This window comes from Adiantum capillus-veneris, chromosome 20 (assembly GCF_014529385.1).
Source record: "Adiantum capillus-veneris isolate H3 chromosome 20, ASM1452938v2, whole genome shotgun sequence".
Taxonomy (NCBI): domain Eukaryota; kingdom Viridiplantae; phylum Streptophyta; class Polypodiopsida; order Polypodiales; family Pteridaceae; genus Adiantum; species Adiantum capillus-veneris.
The window spans coordinates 114,112,676-114,132,864 of NC_140950.1; the positions used below are offsets into that span (position 1 = coordinate 114,112,676).

Sequence of the window (20,189 nt, forward strand, 5' to 3'; positions counted from 1 at the left end):
TGAACGATGCAGAGTTCTAGCAACACGCACCACCTCATGAACCTCAAATGCAAAAATTGAAGCGAAAAAGTTTTCTTTTGTCTAATTGCATGCGAAGTCAATCCAAGCCCTACAATGTCTATGGTCACCAACATGGAAGATGAAAGTGTAATGCGGTTAAAATTTATAACCCCTTCTTGTGGACACAATGTAGAATATTTAAGAAGACAGTCACATTCCTTGTGTAAAGCCAGTTTGAAATAATGACCTTGAAACACTCTGTTCCCATTCAAGTTTTGATTCCAACCTTAGTAAAATGTCTACACAAATTTTAAATGAAGCTACTTCACCCACTCTCACCAGAAATACTGACTAATAGCAGTAAGGCAAACTGAGAAGTCTGATTCAAAGAAGTTTGCATAATGAAGCTGTGATTACATTGAATGCGAGAAGCCTCCTCATCTCTGTCAGCACTGTCACCATGTGAGTTTTGTTGAGTAAAAGGTGACTTATCTCCAAGAAGCCTATACAGGAAAACACGGAAAAAATTATCCCTTTTTCTTTGCAATGTGTAATCATATCGATTAATGAAAAAATTGTACATTCTCAAACGCCAATCAAACAGCTATGTACAGTAGAAGACCAACATGAAAAGTTCAACCAAGATGGCAAAGCAGTCATGCTGAGGATTAAGCAATGAATGTAGCAGCTAAGAGGCCATCCTTCCAAACTCGTGCATTTGCCACAGAAATGACCCCAACAGTGGTGAGTGAGTGAATACACATTCCAAAGCTCAACTGGAATGCATATCTTTGAACACCATCTAAAAAGAAGGCATTCTTGGGGTATAATGGAAACCCCAATAATAAAGGAACATGCGACCTTAACTTCAATTTCGTTGCTTGTCCAAACAGGAAGAATAAGATTATCACCTTTATCATGCATAAGCCTAGACAACAGCTATGACATCCCTACTCACGTCGTCAGTGCCAAAGAGTAGGTGCAAGTTTGTATGGAGTTCATTCATGACTTGAACGTACTCTATAAAACCAACAAACCGAGTTTCTATCACCCTCCGGAGGTGATGGACAAACTCAGTCATGATAAAGACTAGCATTTGTCAAGTAAGAGCAAAACTACTAAAAACATTAAAGATCTAAACAACAAATTAGTGTGTTACTAAGTTAAATAACAAGTGGGCTTTTAAGCTGCCCACTTTTATTGAATTTACTACTGACTGGCTTGAAACATTGAAAATAAACTTACTACAATGCAAAAATAAAAGACCGTTTTTCATGATTCTTTTGAATGAGTATCCTTTCTCAACAAGTAAAGAAATAAGATGGCACTATTGAACAAAAAAAGCATATTTACAAGAACAAAGTCGAGAAAATCTAATTAGCTGAGAATCAATGATACCATATTTAGCAAAAAGGGAGATATTCGAAAAAATGTGAGGCATAGAATAATATTTAGATTGAGATACTCTCATTCAAGGCATTTATCATAAATTTCTACTTCCAAACCCAAGGGAGTTTAACATATCATAAGGCACAACAATCACTATTTGTGGTACAATTAAGTGCACAACACTCCTTAGGATACATTCCTCCACCTATAGAACTTGAATTCAAGTACATAAAATTTTGCAGAGAAGGAATGTCACAAACAAAAAAGATCCTCTGCAAAGCGTCTTACATTGCATAACTTGTGCACAAATATTGAGCAAGAGTTAGGAAGGATGTCACAAAGTGATGACGTGGCTACCGACAGCAGAAACCCTAATTTTTGCCAAAAACCCTAATTTTTGCAAAAACCCTATTTCTGGAAACCCTAACCCTAACTGCTGGTTGAAACCCTAAGTGGCTGGAAACCCTTAAAGCTGGCACCAGTGCCACTGGCGGCAGTGTACGGACGTCCCGGAATTTGCGGAAGCTGGAAAAAAAAAGCAAGCGACATTTTTTTTGGGCATGCTTTTGGCTACGCAAGGGAGATTGAGAGAGAAAGATTGAATTTGCTTTATTTTTACTAACTCTCATTGAGAGAGAGTGTCACAAAGTGATGACGTGGCAGACAGCAGAAACCCTAATTTCTGCCAGAAACCCTAAAATTCCTGCAAACCCTAATTTTTGCCAAAAACCCTAATTTCCAGAAATCGCGGAGGCTATAAAAAAAAAAGGAAAATGATGAGCGACGCGAATTTTGCTTTTTCTTTTTTTTTATTAAAAAAAAGAGAAAAGACTCTCTAAGAGAGAGAGAGAACTGATGCTTTTGATTTTAAAAGCTTTTGGGGCTCTGCTTTTGGGCATCCCTTGTAATCTTTAAATTAGTGGTGAGGGCCTCATTTCTCACAGCATCTGGACGCAGAGTCTAAGAGTGAAACCCTAACCGCTCTCTTGTACCTTGATGATTGATTAATATAAAAAGAAATACCGAAAGGGGCGCCAGTCTTTGGGGCCAATATCTCTAGGCACGGAACTCCGCCGGGCCAGTGCAAATCTATTGTGATCTGTGAATTTTGAAGTGGTTATTTGGTGCTGTCGCGGTTGATTCTTGACTTGGAGTGTCCAAGTCTGTTACACACAGAGAGAGAGAGAGAGAGAGAGAGAGAGAGAGAGAGAGAGAGAGAGAGAGAGAAACTGCTTTTTGGAACTGAAAGCTTTTGGGGCTCTCCTTTTGGGCATCCCTTGTAACCTTTTTATTAGTGGTCTAGGGCTCACTTCTCAGAGCATCTGGACGCAGAGTCTGAGAGTGAAACCCTAACCGCACTCTTGTACTTTGATGATTGATTAATACATAAAGAAATACCGAAAGGGGCGCCAGTCTTTGGGGCCAATATCTCTAGGCACGGAACTCTGCGGGGCCAGTGCAAATCTATTGTGATCTGTGAATTGTTTTGAAGTGGTTATTTGGTGTTGTGGTGATTGATTCTTGACTTGGAGTGTCCAAGTCTGTTACAGTGGTATCAGAGCACGGCCGATTTCTCTTCTACGGGAAATCCGATCCCCAATTTTTTTTCCGCGGCACCTATGGCTTCACGCAAGGATCAGTCGACTCCCTCTGCATCTGGAGATGCGGGCAGGGATCACAGAGAGTATGGCCCGCCTCGGCCTACTCAAGCGGAGCAAAGAGAGATGAAGCGTCGTCAATTGATCAGCGATGCAACAAAGATGATGCTCAGTTTTGCGAAGGATCCGAAGTTGGCAAAATATATGAGCGAGACTTCTTTTCAGGAAGTGCATGCGCAGTGGCAGAAAACCACTACACCACCCCTGAAACCCGCTCTCAAGAAACCTTCTGATCACAAACAGTATACAGAGAAGGAACTAGAAGAGGTGGTTGATGCACGGATTGCTCAGCTTTTTGACGCGCAAAAGAAAGCCAAAAAGCACGGAAAAAAGCAGAAGAAAAGCACTAACTTCACGGGTTATTTGGGTCGTCAGTCGACAATTGACAAGGCAAAGAAACAGAAGAAGCGTGTTCGATTTGAAGGAGTACCCAGTTCTTCTTCTTCTTCTGGCAGTTCCTCTAGCTCTTCAGATTCGAGCGAAGAAAGACAGAAAAGGTAAAAAGCGAAGCAAGAAACAAAGCTTCGGAAAGGGCAAGAGAAAGGCAAAGAAGGCTAAATCTCGCCCAAAGACTGACAGTTCTATTGAGGACTCGTCTACAGACACCTCAGATTCCGATGACGGAAACTTTTTTGCAAACAAGAAGAATTTTTATAAAAGCAAGAAAGTCCGAGAGTTTAAGGAAGGTGGCCACTCGATCAAGTTTGATACTTTTTCAGGATACTAGATGCTTCGAAGGCTTTGTCTTTTATACAGCAGTTTGACATCGCTTTCGCGGGAGGACGCTATTCAGAGCACTCCAAGATTCGGAGAGCTACCTCTTACCTTAAGGGGGATGCTCGTACTTGGTAGTCCACGCTTCTTTTAACAGGAGTGCGCCAGTTAAATGGCTGAAATTTAACAAGCTTTTTATTTCTTCTTGGTTGACGCAAGAATATGAACGAGTTGTCCGAGCTGCTTGGAACCATCTTCGGATGACCAAGAAAGATACAATCAATGCTTAATGTGAAAGATTCTGGAGCTCTTTTCTACCCGCCTCTTCATTCAAGAAGATCTCATTCAGAGAACAGATTGAGCGGTTTACCTTGGGTCTACCTACAGAGATCCGAGATCACTGCTTGGAACAGAAGGTAGCTTCTATTCAGGAGTTGATGAGTCATGCGAAGCGGGGCTTTGCCATTCACTCTGGCAGTCTGACCTACCCCACAGATGAGGCCATGACACAACGAGCAGAACAGACTTCTAGGAATGGAAGTAGAAAGAAAAAGAGCAACCCAGAGAAAAAGTATGCACGACCCAAGCTTACTCCTGAGGAGAGAGCTCGCTTCATCAGAGAGGGGAAGTGCTTTGGATGCGGGGAACATGGACATATCTCCGCGAAGTGCCCTAATAAGGCACAGAAAGAACAGAATGATAAAGACGACGACAAGCCTGAGAGTTCGAGAGCAGCTGAGAAACGTGGCAGAAAAGGCAGATAGAAAAACAGAACTGGTACCACATAGCGTGGAACCTGCACCGAATCTAATGAATGAAAGTACAAACTTTGTCGCTGTGAGCGGGAGAAAAACACACACAGCACCTCTATAACTACCCAACACACACTCTTGGGAAGATACACACACACACTATGAGGCACCACTCGGCTTACACAACACACCTGGCCGAGACAGGGAACACACCTCTGGAGTGAGAGGAGAGAGACTATCCACTTGTCCACTCCACACAGAGACACACACACACACACACCCAAAAAACTCAGCTCAAAAGAGGAGAACTTCTGATAATTAGATACAAATGAGCTTGGGCCAACACCAATGGGGCAAACAGCTCACACAATATGGGTAAAATATGCCAGATACAATCACAAATTGGAGAAGAAGCTTCATTTATAGGAGAAACTTACACAGCCAAAACAACAGAAAAACAATGAGGAATTTGGCAAAATGGACAACGCCATCGCGTCAAAACGGCCCAAAACCCCAGACTACAATGTCAAAGTGCTCAAATCCGACCTCGGATGAGCAGTTTACGGCCAAAACAAGCTCCAAAAACCCCAAAAACACACCTACGGCTGTTCCTCTTCTCTTCTCCACGTTTTTTTCTGGTCTTCCCTCTGTTTTTTCAGTTCCCACACTTAGCTTTATTAGTTGGGCACCCTTGGCCTTTTAGATGACCTCAAACGGACCCCGAACAGGCTAAAAACTGACCTCGCAGTGCATAGTTGTCACCTTTTTGCATCATCCGCACACCTGGCACTCAGTTTTTCCCAATAATGCATCCCGCAACCACGTGAAGTGGCCCCAAAAAGTGGTCCTCATGATGACCTTTCTGCATAAGTATCACAAGAAAACACCCACGTCGTATCCGTACTTCTCCGCGTGCAAGTATTGACCCCGTTCGACCTCCTGACGCCACTCGATGCCATCTGACGCACCTGCTTACCTCATGTCGTCGGCCCGCGGATAGCTTCCTCCAGAAGTTTTACGCGCTACCAACTCCTCCTTATTGTAGAAAAAACACACTGGTACTAGTAATAGTGAAATCGATGCACTATGTACATGCTGTCCTACCTGTACACATGTGGGCCCCACGTAACCACCTGGCTCTGGAAAATGGGCAATCCTTTATTCGATGCACCATACATGTGTATGTACATATGCGCAATCCCTTGCTCCAAAAAACTCCTGACATAATTTGTCCATCTCCTAGCCTGCTAGATCATTCATGATCAGCAGCAGCAAAAAGCGATATGAGACTAGCAGCGTCACAAGTCTCCTCGTCCTTCACCAACACTCCTTGATCCACATACAGCTCATCTTTCTCGACCATCATCAACCTGGCATGATACAATTTAAGACGCAATCCATTTACCCTTGACTTATGTAGAAACCCATCCAGGTTAGCCAACTGATATGTACCATTCGGGAAACACTCCACTACCTTGAAAGGGCCTTCCCACGTAATTTGAAACTTCTTTTGGAAGGTGTTGTCCAGCTTACTGTTGTAGCGTAAAACCAAGTCATGCTTCTTGATACCCTTACTTTTGACCTTTTCATTTATCTTTGCCAAAGCCCTATCTTGCATCTGCCCATAATGTTCCAATGCACTCATCCTATCCAATTGAACCTCTTGTAGCTGTAAGAGCCTCTCTTCGAATGCATCACTAGGCGGCCCAAGCAACTTCTCTAACATCTTGACCGCAGGCAACTCTACTTCTACAGGCAATAGTGCTTCTTTTCCATACACCAAATGAAATGGAGTAAACCCTGTACCTGTCTTCACCGAAGTACGGTAAGCCCATAATGCACTAGGCAATTCTAAATCCCAATTCTTTTTCTTTCCTTGTTGCTCTGTCACTTTCGAAAGAATCTGTACCAACTCACCATTGAATCTTTCATTTAAGCCATTACATTGTGGGTAATAAGGAGTGGTATGCTGGTGCCTAATCTTCATCTTTGCACATAAAAAATCTAGCAGTTTAGCTCTAAAGCCAGGCCCCTTATCTGAAAGTAGCTCCAGTGGCACCCCAAACTTGCAACATATTTCATCATACACAAATTTTGCCACATCCCTTGCAGTGATCTGTTTTATTGCTATAGCCTCTGCCCATCTAGAGAGATAGTCCACTGCAGTCAAAATATAGCTTTTGCCCCTGCTTGTGATAGGTAACGGGCCTATTGCATCAATCCCCCACTTTTCAAACACATCAAACGTCATAATGGTTTTTCTTAGCTCTGGCTTCAACACTCTCTTCCCAAATGCTTGACACCTACTGCAAGACCTACACCAATGATGAACATCCTTGTGCAAACTAGACTATAAATACCCCTCTTGCAAAATCTTATGCAAGGTGATCTTTAGAGCAAAATGGCCACCACATGCGCCTTCATGATTCTCTTCCAACACTCTATAAAGCTCCTCTCGCCAAGGTACACGTCTCAACACGAAATCAGCCCCTTTCATGTATAAGACATCACCAATCAATTTGTACTTGTATGCTCTACCCACAAAACCATACTTCTTAGACTTCTGAATCTCCTTTGGAATAATTCCTGTTAGCAAAAACTCCTCTTTTTGAGCCAAACTTTCCCGGCCATGATAAAGAGGTAAAGTGTTCCTCAACACAAATAGCTCCCCAATCATGCCTTGAGCTGCTTCATGTGCCTCTCCATTTAGAGCACCTTCAATGTGTCTGATGCTCCATGCTTCGAACTTTTTTAACAGGCCTTTAATTCTGAAGCACATTTCCTTCAATGAGGTGTTCTTGCTCTTCCACACACCCAGCACTTGCTTGACCACTAACAAGGCATCACCTTTTATGCTCAACCTTCGAACCCCATGCTTCAAACAAATGTGTAATCCGGCTTCCAGAGTAGCATATTCAGCCTCATTGCTACTATGAGCATCCAATTTGAACCCTCTCTTGCATACTAGCTTCCCCTCTGGATCATAAAGTGCTATACCCCCTGAAGCTGCATCATGGCTCTTTCTGTATGAACCATCAAAGAACAACACATGTGCATTGCTGATCTGTGGCACTTCTTCAACTACCTTTCTCACCACCTCTTCCTTAACAATAAGGAGATTCTCCTTGTAGGTCAACAAATCAGCTAGGGTAGCCCTTGTACTATCTTCCACTAGAAAAGAGAACTCAAACTCTTGCAGCTCAATTACCCATTTCTTCACCACATTTGACATGTTAGTACCATTAATTAACTGTGGCAAAAAGGCATAACTCGTCAAGAAAACAAAAGGTCGTGGTAGCAAGTAATGACGAAATCGTCGACAAGCAAATATTACACTAGCCATCACTAGCTCTACTTCCGAGAACTTTCTCTCCGCTACCAACTTCACTCGGCTTGCACAATACACTGGCCTCATATAATGGCTGCCCTTCCCCTTTTGCAATAGCATGGCTCCAATGGCATCATCCCCTACTGAGGGATTTACATAAAAAACTTTCTCCCAATCAGGAACCTGCATGGCTGACAACCCCCCTAACACCTCTTTCACCTCTTGAAACACTTCTTCACACTTGTCATCCCATTGCAATGGATCATGCTTTGCCACTTGTTGTAATGGATAAAGGAGCTGTGAAGACAATGGAATAAACCGTGCCATGTACTTCACTTTGTGTATAAAGGTTGCCAATTGCTTCGTACTCGTAGGTGATGAAAGAAGAATAATAGACTTAACCTTATCTGGATCAACCTCAATGCCATTTTCTGACACCATATGGCCCAATAACTTCACCCTTGGCTGTGCTAGATGACATTTCTTTGGATTTAGTTATCCTCCACATTCATCATATCGAGCCAATACCATCTGCAACTTCTCATGGTGTTCAGCCCTACTGCTATAAACACAGAAGTCATCCATAAAAGCTTTAACACAACTACCAATGAATGGTTCCAACACCCAATTTGCTCTCTCTTGATAGAAGGAAGGTCCATTTGACAACCCAAATGGCAATACTGTGTAGCAATAGCAGCCCCATGGCGTAATAAAAGTGGTCTTTGTGCGGTCTTTAAGAGCAATCTTCAATCGAAAATAGCCTGAAAAACCATCACACACACTGTACCTCTCATAACCTGCCACTGAATCCAAGATCTGATCGATGAATGGAAGAGGATATGGGTTCTTCTTAGTGGCTGCGTTTAAGGGTTTAAAATCTACACAAATTCTCCACTTCCCATCCTTCTTTGGACTGACTACAACTGGACTCACCCATTCTGTGGTCTCCACAGGGACTATAAACCCTGCCTTCAATAACTTGTCCACCTCTTCTCGCAAGGCTTCCATTTGCTCTTGACCCATCCTTCTTAGCCTTTGCCGCACTGACTTAGCACCTTCTTTCAGCTCTATATGCATCTCTTCACCCTTGAACCCTCTGATCTCTTCATATGAAGTAATGAACAAATCAGGAAAACTAGCCAGCATGTGCAAATATATATCCTTCTCCATAGCTGAGAGGTCTCCACTGATCATTTGTGTCATCAATTCCTGCTTCTTTGACAACTCAACCTTGGTTTGCATCAGCCCTTCAATCACTTCATAAGGCCCTTCACTTTCATCTTCAACCTCATTCGCAAATGCAACTAAACCAAACTCCTGGATTTCTTTGTCCATCAAAAGAAATGCAACATCAGCATCCTCATCACTGTTGGTACTGCTATCACTGTCCTCATCTGTCACCGTGGAAGAGTCTTCATCACTAGACTCATCCTCATCTTCATAAAGCTCCTCTAATCGTTTCCTTGTGTCCATATTATAAAGCTTCTTGGTACCTGTCTTTCCATAGAGGCTAATCGTTCCATGTCGCCAATCTTGAACAGCTCCCACTGCACGTAACCATGGTCTGCCCAGTATAATAGGATATGCTCCCAACCCTGCTGGCATCACATGAAAATCAACCACTGCCTTTGCATCATATGCCTCCACTTGTAAGCTCTTTACAACACCTAAACATTTTACTTTCTGATGGTTTGTCAATCTGATCCGGAAACCTAACACCCCAGTCACTGTGAGACCCATCTTCTCAACGCATGAGTGTGTTATGACGCATATTTGGGCTCCACCATCCACATAACCTTGTCCCAAATTTTTCCTTTTATGCCACACATCTACTATTGGACAAATGTCTAGTAGCTTATCCATTGCCAACACCTTTACTAAACCTCTCTCTGGCTCTTTCTCCATTGGGTTAACCATCCTCTTCCATTGTCGCTTTAGCTTAGGCACCATCTCTATAAGCTGCCCAAAAGTAACATGTGTCTTCCTGCTCGTCAGATCCTCCTTCAAGTCATAGCTTAATTGCCCATCCCCTAGTGGAAAATCTGAAACATGAAACTTTCGACGAGCTCTCCTTTTCCTCTTGGCCTTGACATCCTCGCCTTCATAGCTCTTTCCTTTCTTCTTACTAGGACCTGGGGCACTTCTTCCTTCCTTATCCTCTGTGGTCCTCTTCCCAATAGGCATCACTAATGTATCCTCTAGCTTTGATGCCTTCTCCAAGGTGACTACACTTAGCACTTTTGTCTTTCCCTTTTCCTCTTGGGTTAATCCACTGGTTCCTTCATCTCCCTTAATTTCAATGCCATAATCATTTGACCTAGTTAACACCTATCTTGGCAATGGATACATGTCTCCTCCCATCCTTGGTGGCTTATCACATTGCGGGCTGATGTGACCCAACTCTCCACAATTGTAACATGTGGGCGTCTGCCTCCAAAACCTACCATTGCTTTGTCCAACACCATTCCTACGACTCTCTTCACCTCCTGGCTAATTTGCATACCTCCCTCGACCTCGATTATTTCCCACTTGACCTAGCATGTTTAGGCTGAGATTCTTCATCAAATCTACCATTTGCCTCATGGCTTGCCTTAGCCCATCATCTTGCACCGATGTATTGACCACTGCTGGCATAACCTGAGTAGTAACAGGAACCACTGGTTCGTGATGAACCCCTGGCATGTGACCTTGTAAAGAGTCCATAGGCTGAAATTCAGACCTCATGGACAAAGACTCCACCCCTAACTGGCTCATTTTCCTCAGCTTCCACTCTTTGTTCCTTGCTACCTCTAGTGCATCTTCATATGTCCTAGGCTTCTTTAGCTCCACTCTCCAACGTATATTCTCCCAAAGACCAGCCAAGAACCTGTCCTTCATCATGTCAGGCAGGGATACCTGTGGTGCTAAGGCCTTGCACATCCTCTCCCATGCCAATGAGAACTTACGTATGTACGCATCTACTGGCTCACCTTCTTTTTGCACTAAACCCTGTACTTCTTGCTACACTTTGTCAGGATCTTCTATCTTTATAAACTCCACTTCCAATCCATGCCTTAGATTGTCCCAACTCAATCTTTCGGGTGGATCCGCTGCACGCAACTCCTCTTCAAATGCTTTGGACCAAACTCGTGCATCACTCTTCAAACAAATTTGAAGAAGACGTAACATCTGTGTTGGGTCATGGATCTGTTTGCTAATGCATGCAACCTCCATCTTTTCCAAAAAGTCTTCCACATCTTCATCACTTCTTCCATGAAACTCCGGATAAGAGAAAGCCATCGCTACCCAAGCTACGATGCTTTGAGAACCCCTTCGAACACACATGCAAGAACCCAAAACTTCTCACTATCCAATCCCCAGAAACTTCAATGGAGCTCAACTTTAGATAAGGACAAACACATGCACATCAAATGAGTTTTCATAGTTAATCATTGGAATGACAACAGGCAAAGGACATTCCAGGATCTCTCGTAATCTTCTTGGCCCGAACATAAAGACTATGCGTTGCTGGAAAAAAATCTTCCTGGACACATGAACATTTATCTGGATTCTTTGAGTTAAATGAAAAGGAGTGAATTGAGGACCATTTTGATCATCCATTAAAGCCAACCATGAAGCTCCCAAGAAGGCACACCTGACTTAACCTCTGATTTTGCCAAAATTTCAACAACATAACAACATAAATGGCTCAAAAGACCAAGAAACCAGCCATCATAACTTGAAAAAATTTTGACAAAGTTTCCCCAAAAGTAGAGCTGTAGGAACCCAAAATATAGACTGTATATATATGCATAAACTCTCAACAATAGAACCCGAGCATCAAATAGGACTCACTAGTACATAGCCTATGGCGAGGTCACGAAAAGGTGCTCCAGCTACCTGTATCACCGAAAGGATCTCCACATTTGAGAATCCCCCAGCTCAATAAAACCTCACGCTATCGACCCTCACACGAAGGCTAATGCAAATCGCGTATAGTCAAGTCTCAGAAATGACTATCTTCCAGACCAAGTCTCAGAAATGGCTGAGACTGCCAAATACAATCAAGTATGGCTCCACAAATGCGTACAATGGCAGTTTCCACAAGTAACGTACAATCCAGCAGACAATGCGCTCAAATAGGCGCCAAGTGATGCATACCCACAACAACTGCAAGTGACATCACTGCTAGTATATCACTGTACTCCAGCTACCTGTACTTGTGTCAATCACCTGTACCTGTACCTGTCCCTGTAACCTGTAACCTGTAGCCCCGAATCTCGAAGCTTGAAGCTCGAAGTAGAAGGTACTCGAAGAAGGTACTTCACCGTATTGCTCTCCACTGTTGTTGGATTTGAAGAAAGACGATCTTGGAGAATGTGCATTGATTATAGAGCTCTCAACAAAATCACCATCAAGAACAGATTTCCGATTCCTAGGATCGATGATATACTCGACAGGTTACAGGGATCCTCGTGCTTTAGCAGGATTGACTTGAAGAGTGGATATCATCATATCCGAATCGCGTTGGGAGACGTCTACAAGACGGCCTTTTAGACGACTTTTGGCTTATTTGAGTTTTTGGTGATGCCTTTTGGCTTAACCAATGCTCCTGCGACATTTAACCAGATGATGGACAAGATTTTTCGAGAGTACAGGCTATTTGTTGGCACTTTCTTTGACGACATCATTGTTTTCTCCAAGAATGAGGCAGAACACAAGGATCATCTACTTCAGGTCTTTCACGCATTACGAGATCACAAGTTAGTGATTAATGCAAAGAAAAGTGAATTTTTCCTACCAGAGATGCACTTTTTGGGACACATTGTCTCAGCAGCAGGAGTACAAATGGATCCGGCCAAGATAGAGACCATACGTGATTGGCCCGATTTGAAGAATGTCCATGAAGTTAGAAGCTTCTTGGGACTGTGCTCGTACTACAGGCGGTTCATACGAAAGTTCGCAGAGGTTGCTTCCCCTTTGCATATCTTGACACAGAAGGAGTCCCTTTCTCGTGGGGATCCACAGAGGTGACTGCCTCAGCAGCAGGAGTACAAATGGATCCGGCCAAGATAGAGACCATACGTGATTGGCCCGATTTGAAGAATGTCCATGAAGTTAGAAGCTTCTTGGGACTGTGCTCGTACTACAGGCGGTTCATACGAAAGTTTGCAGAGGTTGCTTCCCCTTTGCATATCTTGACACAAAAGGAGTCCCTTTCTCGTGGGGATCCACAGAGGTGACTGCCTTTCGGACATTGAAAGAGAAATTGACTACAGGACCAGATTTGACTTTGCAGGACTTGCAGAAGTCATTTGAAGTATTTTGTGATGCTTGTGGTCGTAGTCTGGGTGCGGTCTTAATGCAAGAAGGCCATGTCATTGCTTACGAGAGCCGATTGTTCTCTAGGCCGGAGATGACAGCACAGATTTATGAGAAAGAACATTTGGCGGTTATCCATGCTCTTACTCAGTGGCGGCATTACCTACTCGGAGCTGTCTTTACAGACCATCAGAGTTTGCGCTACTTCTTGTCACAGAAGCAGCTTTCGGAAAAGCAGATGCGGTGGACGAACATCTTGTCACAGTTTCACTTCCAAATTGTCCATGTGCAAGGACAGAAGAATGTGGCGGCAGATGCTTTGTCTCGGAAGCCGTTGATTCTGGCTATTTCCGCGATACATCATAGGAGGTTCGAGGATATGGTCGATTAGTATGCCACAGATACAAATTTTGCGGATATTTTTTCACACGGATACGGGATTAGGTCCAAAGAACCCTCACAGGAAGTATTATGTGTTCGCATGGTTGATACGCACGCATTGTTCGAGTGTTTCATTCGTGATCGTTTCCTGTATTTTAGTCAGCGTCTTTATGTGATCCCTTTTCCTAGGCATGACATATTGTACGTTGAGCACGTTTCACTCATGAATGAGCACGAATGTATGCGGATTTTTCATGAAAAGCTGAAAAGTATGCATTCAAGGAAGTCACATTCCATGTCTCTTCCTTGGCACGACCCAGTCTAGAAAGAGCACAAGAAAGTATGAGCACCAAGCATGGGCATTTCTATTGTGAATTGCCGCAGTTGACTGATTTAGATCAAAAAGACAAGAGTCGATTGCATTGTTTGCGTGTGTGTGGTGAACGGTTTGGCACTCCGTCTATTGGTAATTTGGTTCATCTACATTGCATGCACAATCTTTGAGGAAGACAAGATTTTTTCCACTCACTTTACATGGAATATGTATGTTCATGGTTTTGTGTTGGAAATGGTTTCAGGAATTTTCAGCCATGGAGATTCTTGAAGAAGAAAGAAGCAGAACTCTAGACGAAGTTGAAGCATCGAAGGAGTCACAGGAGACTTTGTGTCGCTTTCGGCGCGGCCCAAAGAAGCAAGCATTGCAGACCTTTATGAAGTTCAAGTACCGCACGACCCACACATCAAGGTGGGATAGCGAAGAGTCCCTTCCAAGATTCCGGATGTTTTTGGCGATCTCCCTCGACGCCATACAGTTAGGTACCAGTACCTCACTTTGAAAAGGAGGGGATGTCACGTGACACATCCAACCCTGTGTGTCCGTGGACAAGCTACAGCACGACAAGGGTTCAGTCGGTCCAGTCAGTCTAGATTTAAAAGTGATCTGGCACTTTTGTGAGTCTATTCGTAGACCATGCATGCCTAGTCACTTAGTGTAGATGCATATCCTATGGTTGCACACAGCATGATCATAAGCATTCCCATCAGAATCCTTCAGGGGAATTTTCCACTGCATTTAGCCTATTTTACCTATTTTTGACATTTTTCACTTATTATTTTAAAGTGACTTTTGTTGGAAAGTAGGTAGGGCAAATTGAGTAAGTTTGTATATAAGCAAACCTAGACTAGCATTAATTGGCAAAAGAGGCAACAGGAGCCAAGCTCAGCAGGCAACTTCTCAAGCAAGAACTTGGTGGTCTCCCCTCCAAGCAAGGACTCATCCCTAGCGTTTTCTCCATCAAGCACCATCGCCCTAGATCTGCATCAACCTAGCGTTTTGCATCAGCATCTACTAACGCCAGCAGTAGCTCTTCCCCTAGCATTTTTGAAGATCCCAGCGGTTCCAGATTTCAGCCTTTGCAGATTTCAGCCTTCGCCATTTTCAGCAGTAAAAAGACCATCAAGTTCAGCCCCTAAAGAGTAGCAGATTCAGCCCGGAAGAAACCTCAGTTTTCAGCCCTAAACCTGCAAATTTTCAGCATCAAAGACCTACAGAAACAGTCCCAAAATCAGCGTTCTTGGACTAGTCACAGATTTCAGCCCATAGCGTTTTTGGACAACAGATACTCACTTGCAGATTTCAACCCTTAGACCGATGTCATCATCCCCGTCGTCATCGCCGACATAGCCTAGACTTACATCAGTCTCATGCATACCGTTTGTACCAGTTTGTGCAATCATAAGTAGACCACTCTCGCCATGGAGAGTGGGGCCTTCGGAGGAGGGTTTTAGAACGTCTCTGGTGTCGTATTTCTCTTCTCTCTCTATCTCTCAGTCTCATACACTTGCACGCACAGTGTCCATTCACTTTGTTTGTGATCCTAGCATTCTCTCATTAAGAACAGAAGGCTCTCCCTTCCATCAGGACAAAAGGAACCTTGAGCACAGTTCGGAGCCCGAGAGCAAAGCACAAGCATTCATTCCGCTGCACTTAACAAGGCTGCAATAAGACTTGTATATATGGTTTTGGTTTTCTCATAGTGTGCCAGGTTTTGCAGTTAGAAGTGGAATAAAGCTCTTTTATGGTTGAACATAAATGTTCAACTAGGGGGTGGGCAATGATGGTGCAGCCAAAGTGGTCAACCGTAGAAGACGGCATGGGCAGGTATGTGCAGGCTAGCAGAAGCATGGCAAAGGTCTAGAGCAGCTACAAAGACCTTGGGCAGGTTGGTAGCAACGGATGTGTATGGTTGATGCGGTTTATAGGCCAAGAAAGGCTCTAAAAGGGGCTAATTTGAGGAGCAGATGAAGGAGGTTCAATGTGCAATCTTTGGGCCTAGAAATGTTGAGTTGTCGAGGTGCATTCGTGTTGAGTGGTGGTTTAGCAAAGCAGGAGATTGTTGTTTTGTGTGCAAAGGTGGTTCTGTTAGTGCAAATTAGCCAATCTGAAGGTGTTATTCGAGAGGTTAGGGGTGTTGTGGATACCCTGAGCTATAGGGAGGCATTGTACTGTGTGTCGGATGTGTTCCCCATTCCCCCTCTCCAATGTGCGGGCTTGGCTTTATGGTTGCCTCTATGTGCTCCTTCCCATGAATGCAAGAAGTACATCGTTGTTGCTTACACCCAACATTGGGTAAGCTCTCTATCATTTGATAACCAAACGCCCGACGAAGAGCATCAATATTCAAATGGCCAAATGGATAATGCCAAAGATCACCTGTAGGAAAGCCTTTTGATCAAGGTGCCCCCTCTGACCTCCTTGCATACGCTAAGATCCCAAATAGCCCATGCATGCCATGAAGCCCACCTCTATGTCCAACTTGCACACCTCATGCACTAACATAAGATGGAATGTTAGGTGCAACGGAATGAATGTTTGCGCTTTGCTCAAGATGAGTGCTCCGAACTGTGCTCAAGGTTCCTCTTCGTTCTTATGGAAGGTAGAGCCTTCCGTTCTTAATGAGAGATGCTATGATCACAAACAAAGTGAATGGACACTATGCGTGCAAGTGTATGAGACTGAGAGATAGAGAGAGAAGAGAGATACGACACCAGAGATTGTTGTAAAACCCTCCTCCGAAGGCCCCACTCTCGTCGGCGAGAGTGGTCTACTTATGATTGCACAAACTGGTACAATGCGGATGCATGTGAATGATGCAACTCGAGGCTATGTCGGTGATGACAACGGGGAAGACGAGACTGGCACTAGGGCTGAAATCTGCAATTTTTTATCTGATGTTCAAAAACGCTATGGGCTGAAATCTGCGGCTAGTCCAAAAACGCTGATTTTGGGGGCTGTTTTTGTAGGTCTTTGTCGCTGAAAATCTGCACGTATTAGGGCTGAAAACTGAGGTTCTTAAGGGCTGAAACTGATGGTCTTTCCGGGCTGACTCTGCAGGTGCTTCAATGCTGAAAAACGCCATGCTGAAAACTGTCAAAAACGCTAGGTGCTGGGTCTCCAAAAACGCTAGGTGTTGAAGTTCTGGCGGTGAAGATCTGGGATTAAAACGCTAGGCTTGTGGTCTTGCTGTCGCCGGAATCTGCAAAGCAAATCGCTGGCTGATCTTGATGGGAAAAACACTAGGTCCTGCAATCTGCAAAATGCTAGGCTTTCTGATGGGTTCTGCTGAGAAGTTGCCTATTGAGCAAGGTGCTCTTGCTGCCTCTTCTGCCATTTAGTGCTAGTCTAGGTTTGCTTATATACAAACTTACTCAATTTGCCCTACCTACTTTCCAGCAAAAGTCACTTAAAAATAATAAGTGAAAAATCTCAAAACTAGGGAAAATAGGCTAAATGCACTGGAAAATTCCCTTGAAGGATTCTAATGGGAATGCTTATGATCATGCTGTGTGCAACCAAAGGATATGCATCTACACTAAGTGACTGGACATGCACGGTCTACGAATAGACTCACAAAAGTGCCAGATCACTTCTAATCTAGACTGACTGGACTGACGGAACCCTGTTATGCTGTAGCTTGTCCACGGACACATAGGGTTGGATGTGTCACGTGACATCCCCTCCTTTTCAAAGTGAGGTACTGGTACCGAACTGTATGACGTCGAGGGAGATCGCCAATAGCATCCAGAATCCTGGACGGGACTCTTCGCCTGCCCACTCTGATGTGTGGGTCGTGCGGTACTTGAACTTCGTAAAGGTCTGCAATGCTTGCTTCTTTGGGCCGCGCCAAAAGCGACACAAAGTCTTTTGTAGCTCCTTCAATGCTTCAACTTCGTCGAGTGTCATGCTCCTTTCTTCTTCAAGAATCTCCATGGCTGAAAATTCCTGAAACCACTTCCAACACAAAAACATGAACATACCCATTCCATGTAAAGAGAATGGAAAAAATCTTGTCTTCCTCAAAGACAGTGCATGCAATATAGATGAACATAGGGACGGAGTGCCAAACCGTTCACCACACACACGCAAACAATGAGATCGAATCTTTCTCTTACGATCTAGAGCAATCAACTGTGGCAATTCACAACAGAAATGCCCATGCTTGGTGCTCATACTTTCATGTGCTCTTTCTACAATTGTGTCGTACCAAGGAAGAGACATGGAATGTGACTTCCTTGAATGCATACTTTTCAGCTTTTCATGAATAATCCGCATACATCCGTGCTCATTCACGAGTGAAACGTGCTCAACTTACAATATGTCATGCCTAGGAAAAGGGATCACATAAAGACGCTGACTAAAATACAGGAAACGATCACGAATGAAACACTCGAACAATGCGCGCATATCAATCATGCGAACACATAATACTTCCTGTGAGGGCTCTTTGGACCAAGGTGGAAAGGTACGTAGTGTACGGTACGGTTTAGGTACGTACGGAACGTACTTCCGTACTGAACCAACCTTTAGGTACGTGATAGGTACGTACCATTTGTAAAAAAAGACAATTACACTAAATTTAAGTTCACAGACCTTTCCAAATTCAGCCTCATTAACAATGCAATGCTTAAAATGAACATACTGATCAAAAAACTTAATGACTCAAGATTCAATACTCAATGAGAAAACCAATGACCATAAATCATAAGACCAAATAACAACTACAAAGTTCAAACATCATGTCCATGGCATTAGCCAGAAGTGGGCATATACCATACAAACTGAATCAAGATCCAAAACAAAGTACTGTGAAATACTACAATGCCATAATAACAATAAAAGTCTGTTGCAGCCTGTCCTCCAAAGCATGAAGTCACCAGTGTGCACTAAGACGTGCGGCCTCAAAAGTCTGTGTCAGATGCGGAAGATGAATCGTCGGTAGAGAGCAAGCCCCCATCATCAAGGACATTGCCCTCCTCATCAAACTCAGGGTCAGGCTCAACATATGTCAAATCTGGTACAAGCACCTCTGCACCACAAGCCTCCTCAGGCATATCAGCAATCTCTGCATGGATGAGCCGGACAGCTTCATTCGCTCGCCTGCGAATGGAGCGAATAGGAAGCTTCCCCCTGCGAATACTCTCTCGTCTCACAGTGTCTGGATCTCCTCCCACCGTGCGTAGAGGAAGGCTAAGAGCTCGTGCACGTGATCTAGTCACACGACGATCCACGCTCTCGAGCTCTCTATGCAGCTCTCTGAGAATCTGCTCCTGCTCGTCTCTAATCTGTCGGTCCACCTCCTCTGGTCTAGGATCATCTACCATTTTCAGCTCTGTCGCATCAACCTGTTGAAGAGTAAAATAAAGTTAAACTGACTTATTTATGGCATATGCTTGCAGGTTGAGTTTACAGTGGCCAACATCAAGGTAATTACATGTTTGGGTTGCCCCAAAGAATGGTAACTCCGCACGAGCCTCATGTTGGCTCTGAAATACACCAACTTCTCCAACTGAGAAGTGCTAAGGCGATTTCGAATCTTCGTGTGTATGAGAGAGTAAGCACTCCAATTGCGCTCACATGCTCCAGCCGAGCAATCCTGCTCAGTGATCAAGCAAGAGCGCAATCATCAGCAAGAGAGTGACAAGTGTCAAGTAATATAAAGATGAAGTTAGAAGTTTAAAATGATATATACAATGTAATCATGGATGGCAGTTTCCTAACCTGGGAAAGGATACGAAGAGCAATGCGTGAGAGGTTGGGAAGACCAACTCTCCCATACGAGTGCCACCACGTCAAAGGATACTTTGTGGCTTCCTTCCTCAAAGAAACTGCTCTCGTGAAAGAAGCGCCAATGCCATTCATGTAGTTGGTGAATTCCTTGTCTATCCCAAGCTGATCATCCTCTGAAAACATGAGCCCAACATACTCTGATTGTTTTGTGCTAAGCAAGGTATCACTCCATAGCTCTGGCGACCTGTAGAGAGGATGAAGCATGGCAGCCATCGCATGTATGGGACGGCTCATGAAAGTCCAGCGGCTCTCAACACATCCCAATAAATCTGATCGGCTGAAATATCAAAACAACTTGTCAATACAAGTTAACTGTTATAACTTAGACTTTGGATGCACCTTTGTCTAGTCGTACTCATTCAGGCTCTCACCATGCATCTTATGCATCAGATTGTTATGCTTTGGCTGTGTCTAGTTTACATGATGTTGAGGAGCCTCTGTCTTTTGATGAAGCACAGAATTTAGAAAATTGGATGGCTGCCATGCAATCAAAATATGATGCACTCATAGAAAATGACACATGGACTTTATGTGATTTG

General features: G+C 43.8%; 2 protein-coding genes across 2 annotated transcripts in view; both read right to left on the bottom strand.

The window, feature by feature from the left end:
* AUG7 (nuclear matrix protein) overlaps positions 1 to 20,189 on the bottom strand; it is a 55,024-nt gene that overhangs the window by 26,777 nt on the left and 8,058 nt on the right. Inside the window, exon 2 of the mRNA XM_086492807.1 lies at positions 418 to 503. Coding sequence (XP_086348933.1) covers positions 418 to 503 — 86 coding nt within the window. The remainder of the gene's footprint in view (positions 1 to 417; positions 504 to 20,189) is intronic.
* Positions 18,542 to 19,950, bottom strand: LOC147433121 (uncharacterized). Its single transcript, XM_086491716.1, has 3 exons — positions 19,582 to 19,950; positions 19,295 to 19,456; positions 18,542 to 19,205 (listed from the first exon to the last, which is right to left on the bottom strand). The coding sequence occupies exons 1-3, from the start codon at positions 19,882 to 19,884 to the stop codon at positions 18,762 to 18,764; spliced, it is 909 nt and encodes a 302-aa protein (XP_086347842.1). The 5' UTR covers positions 19,885 to 19,950; the 3' UTR covers positions 18,542 to 18,761.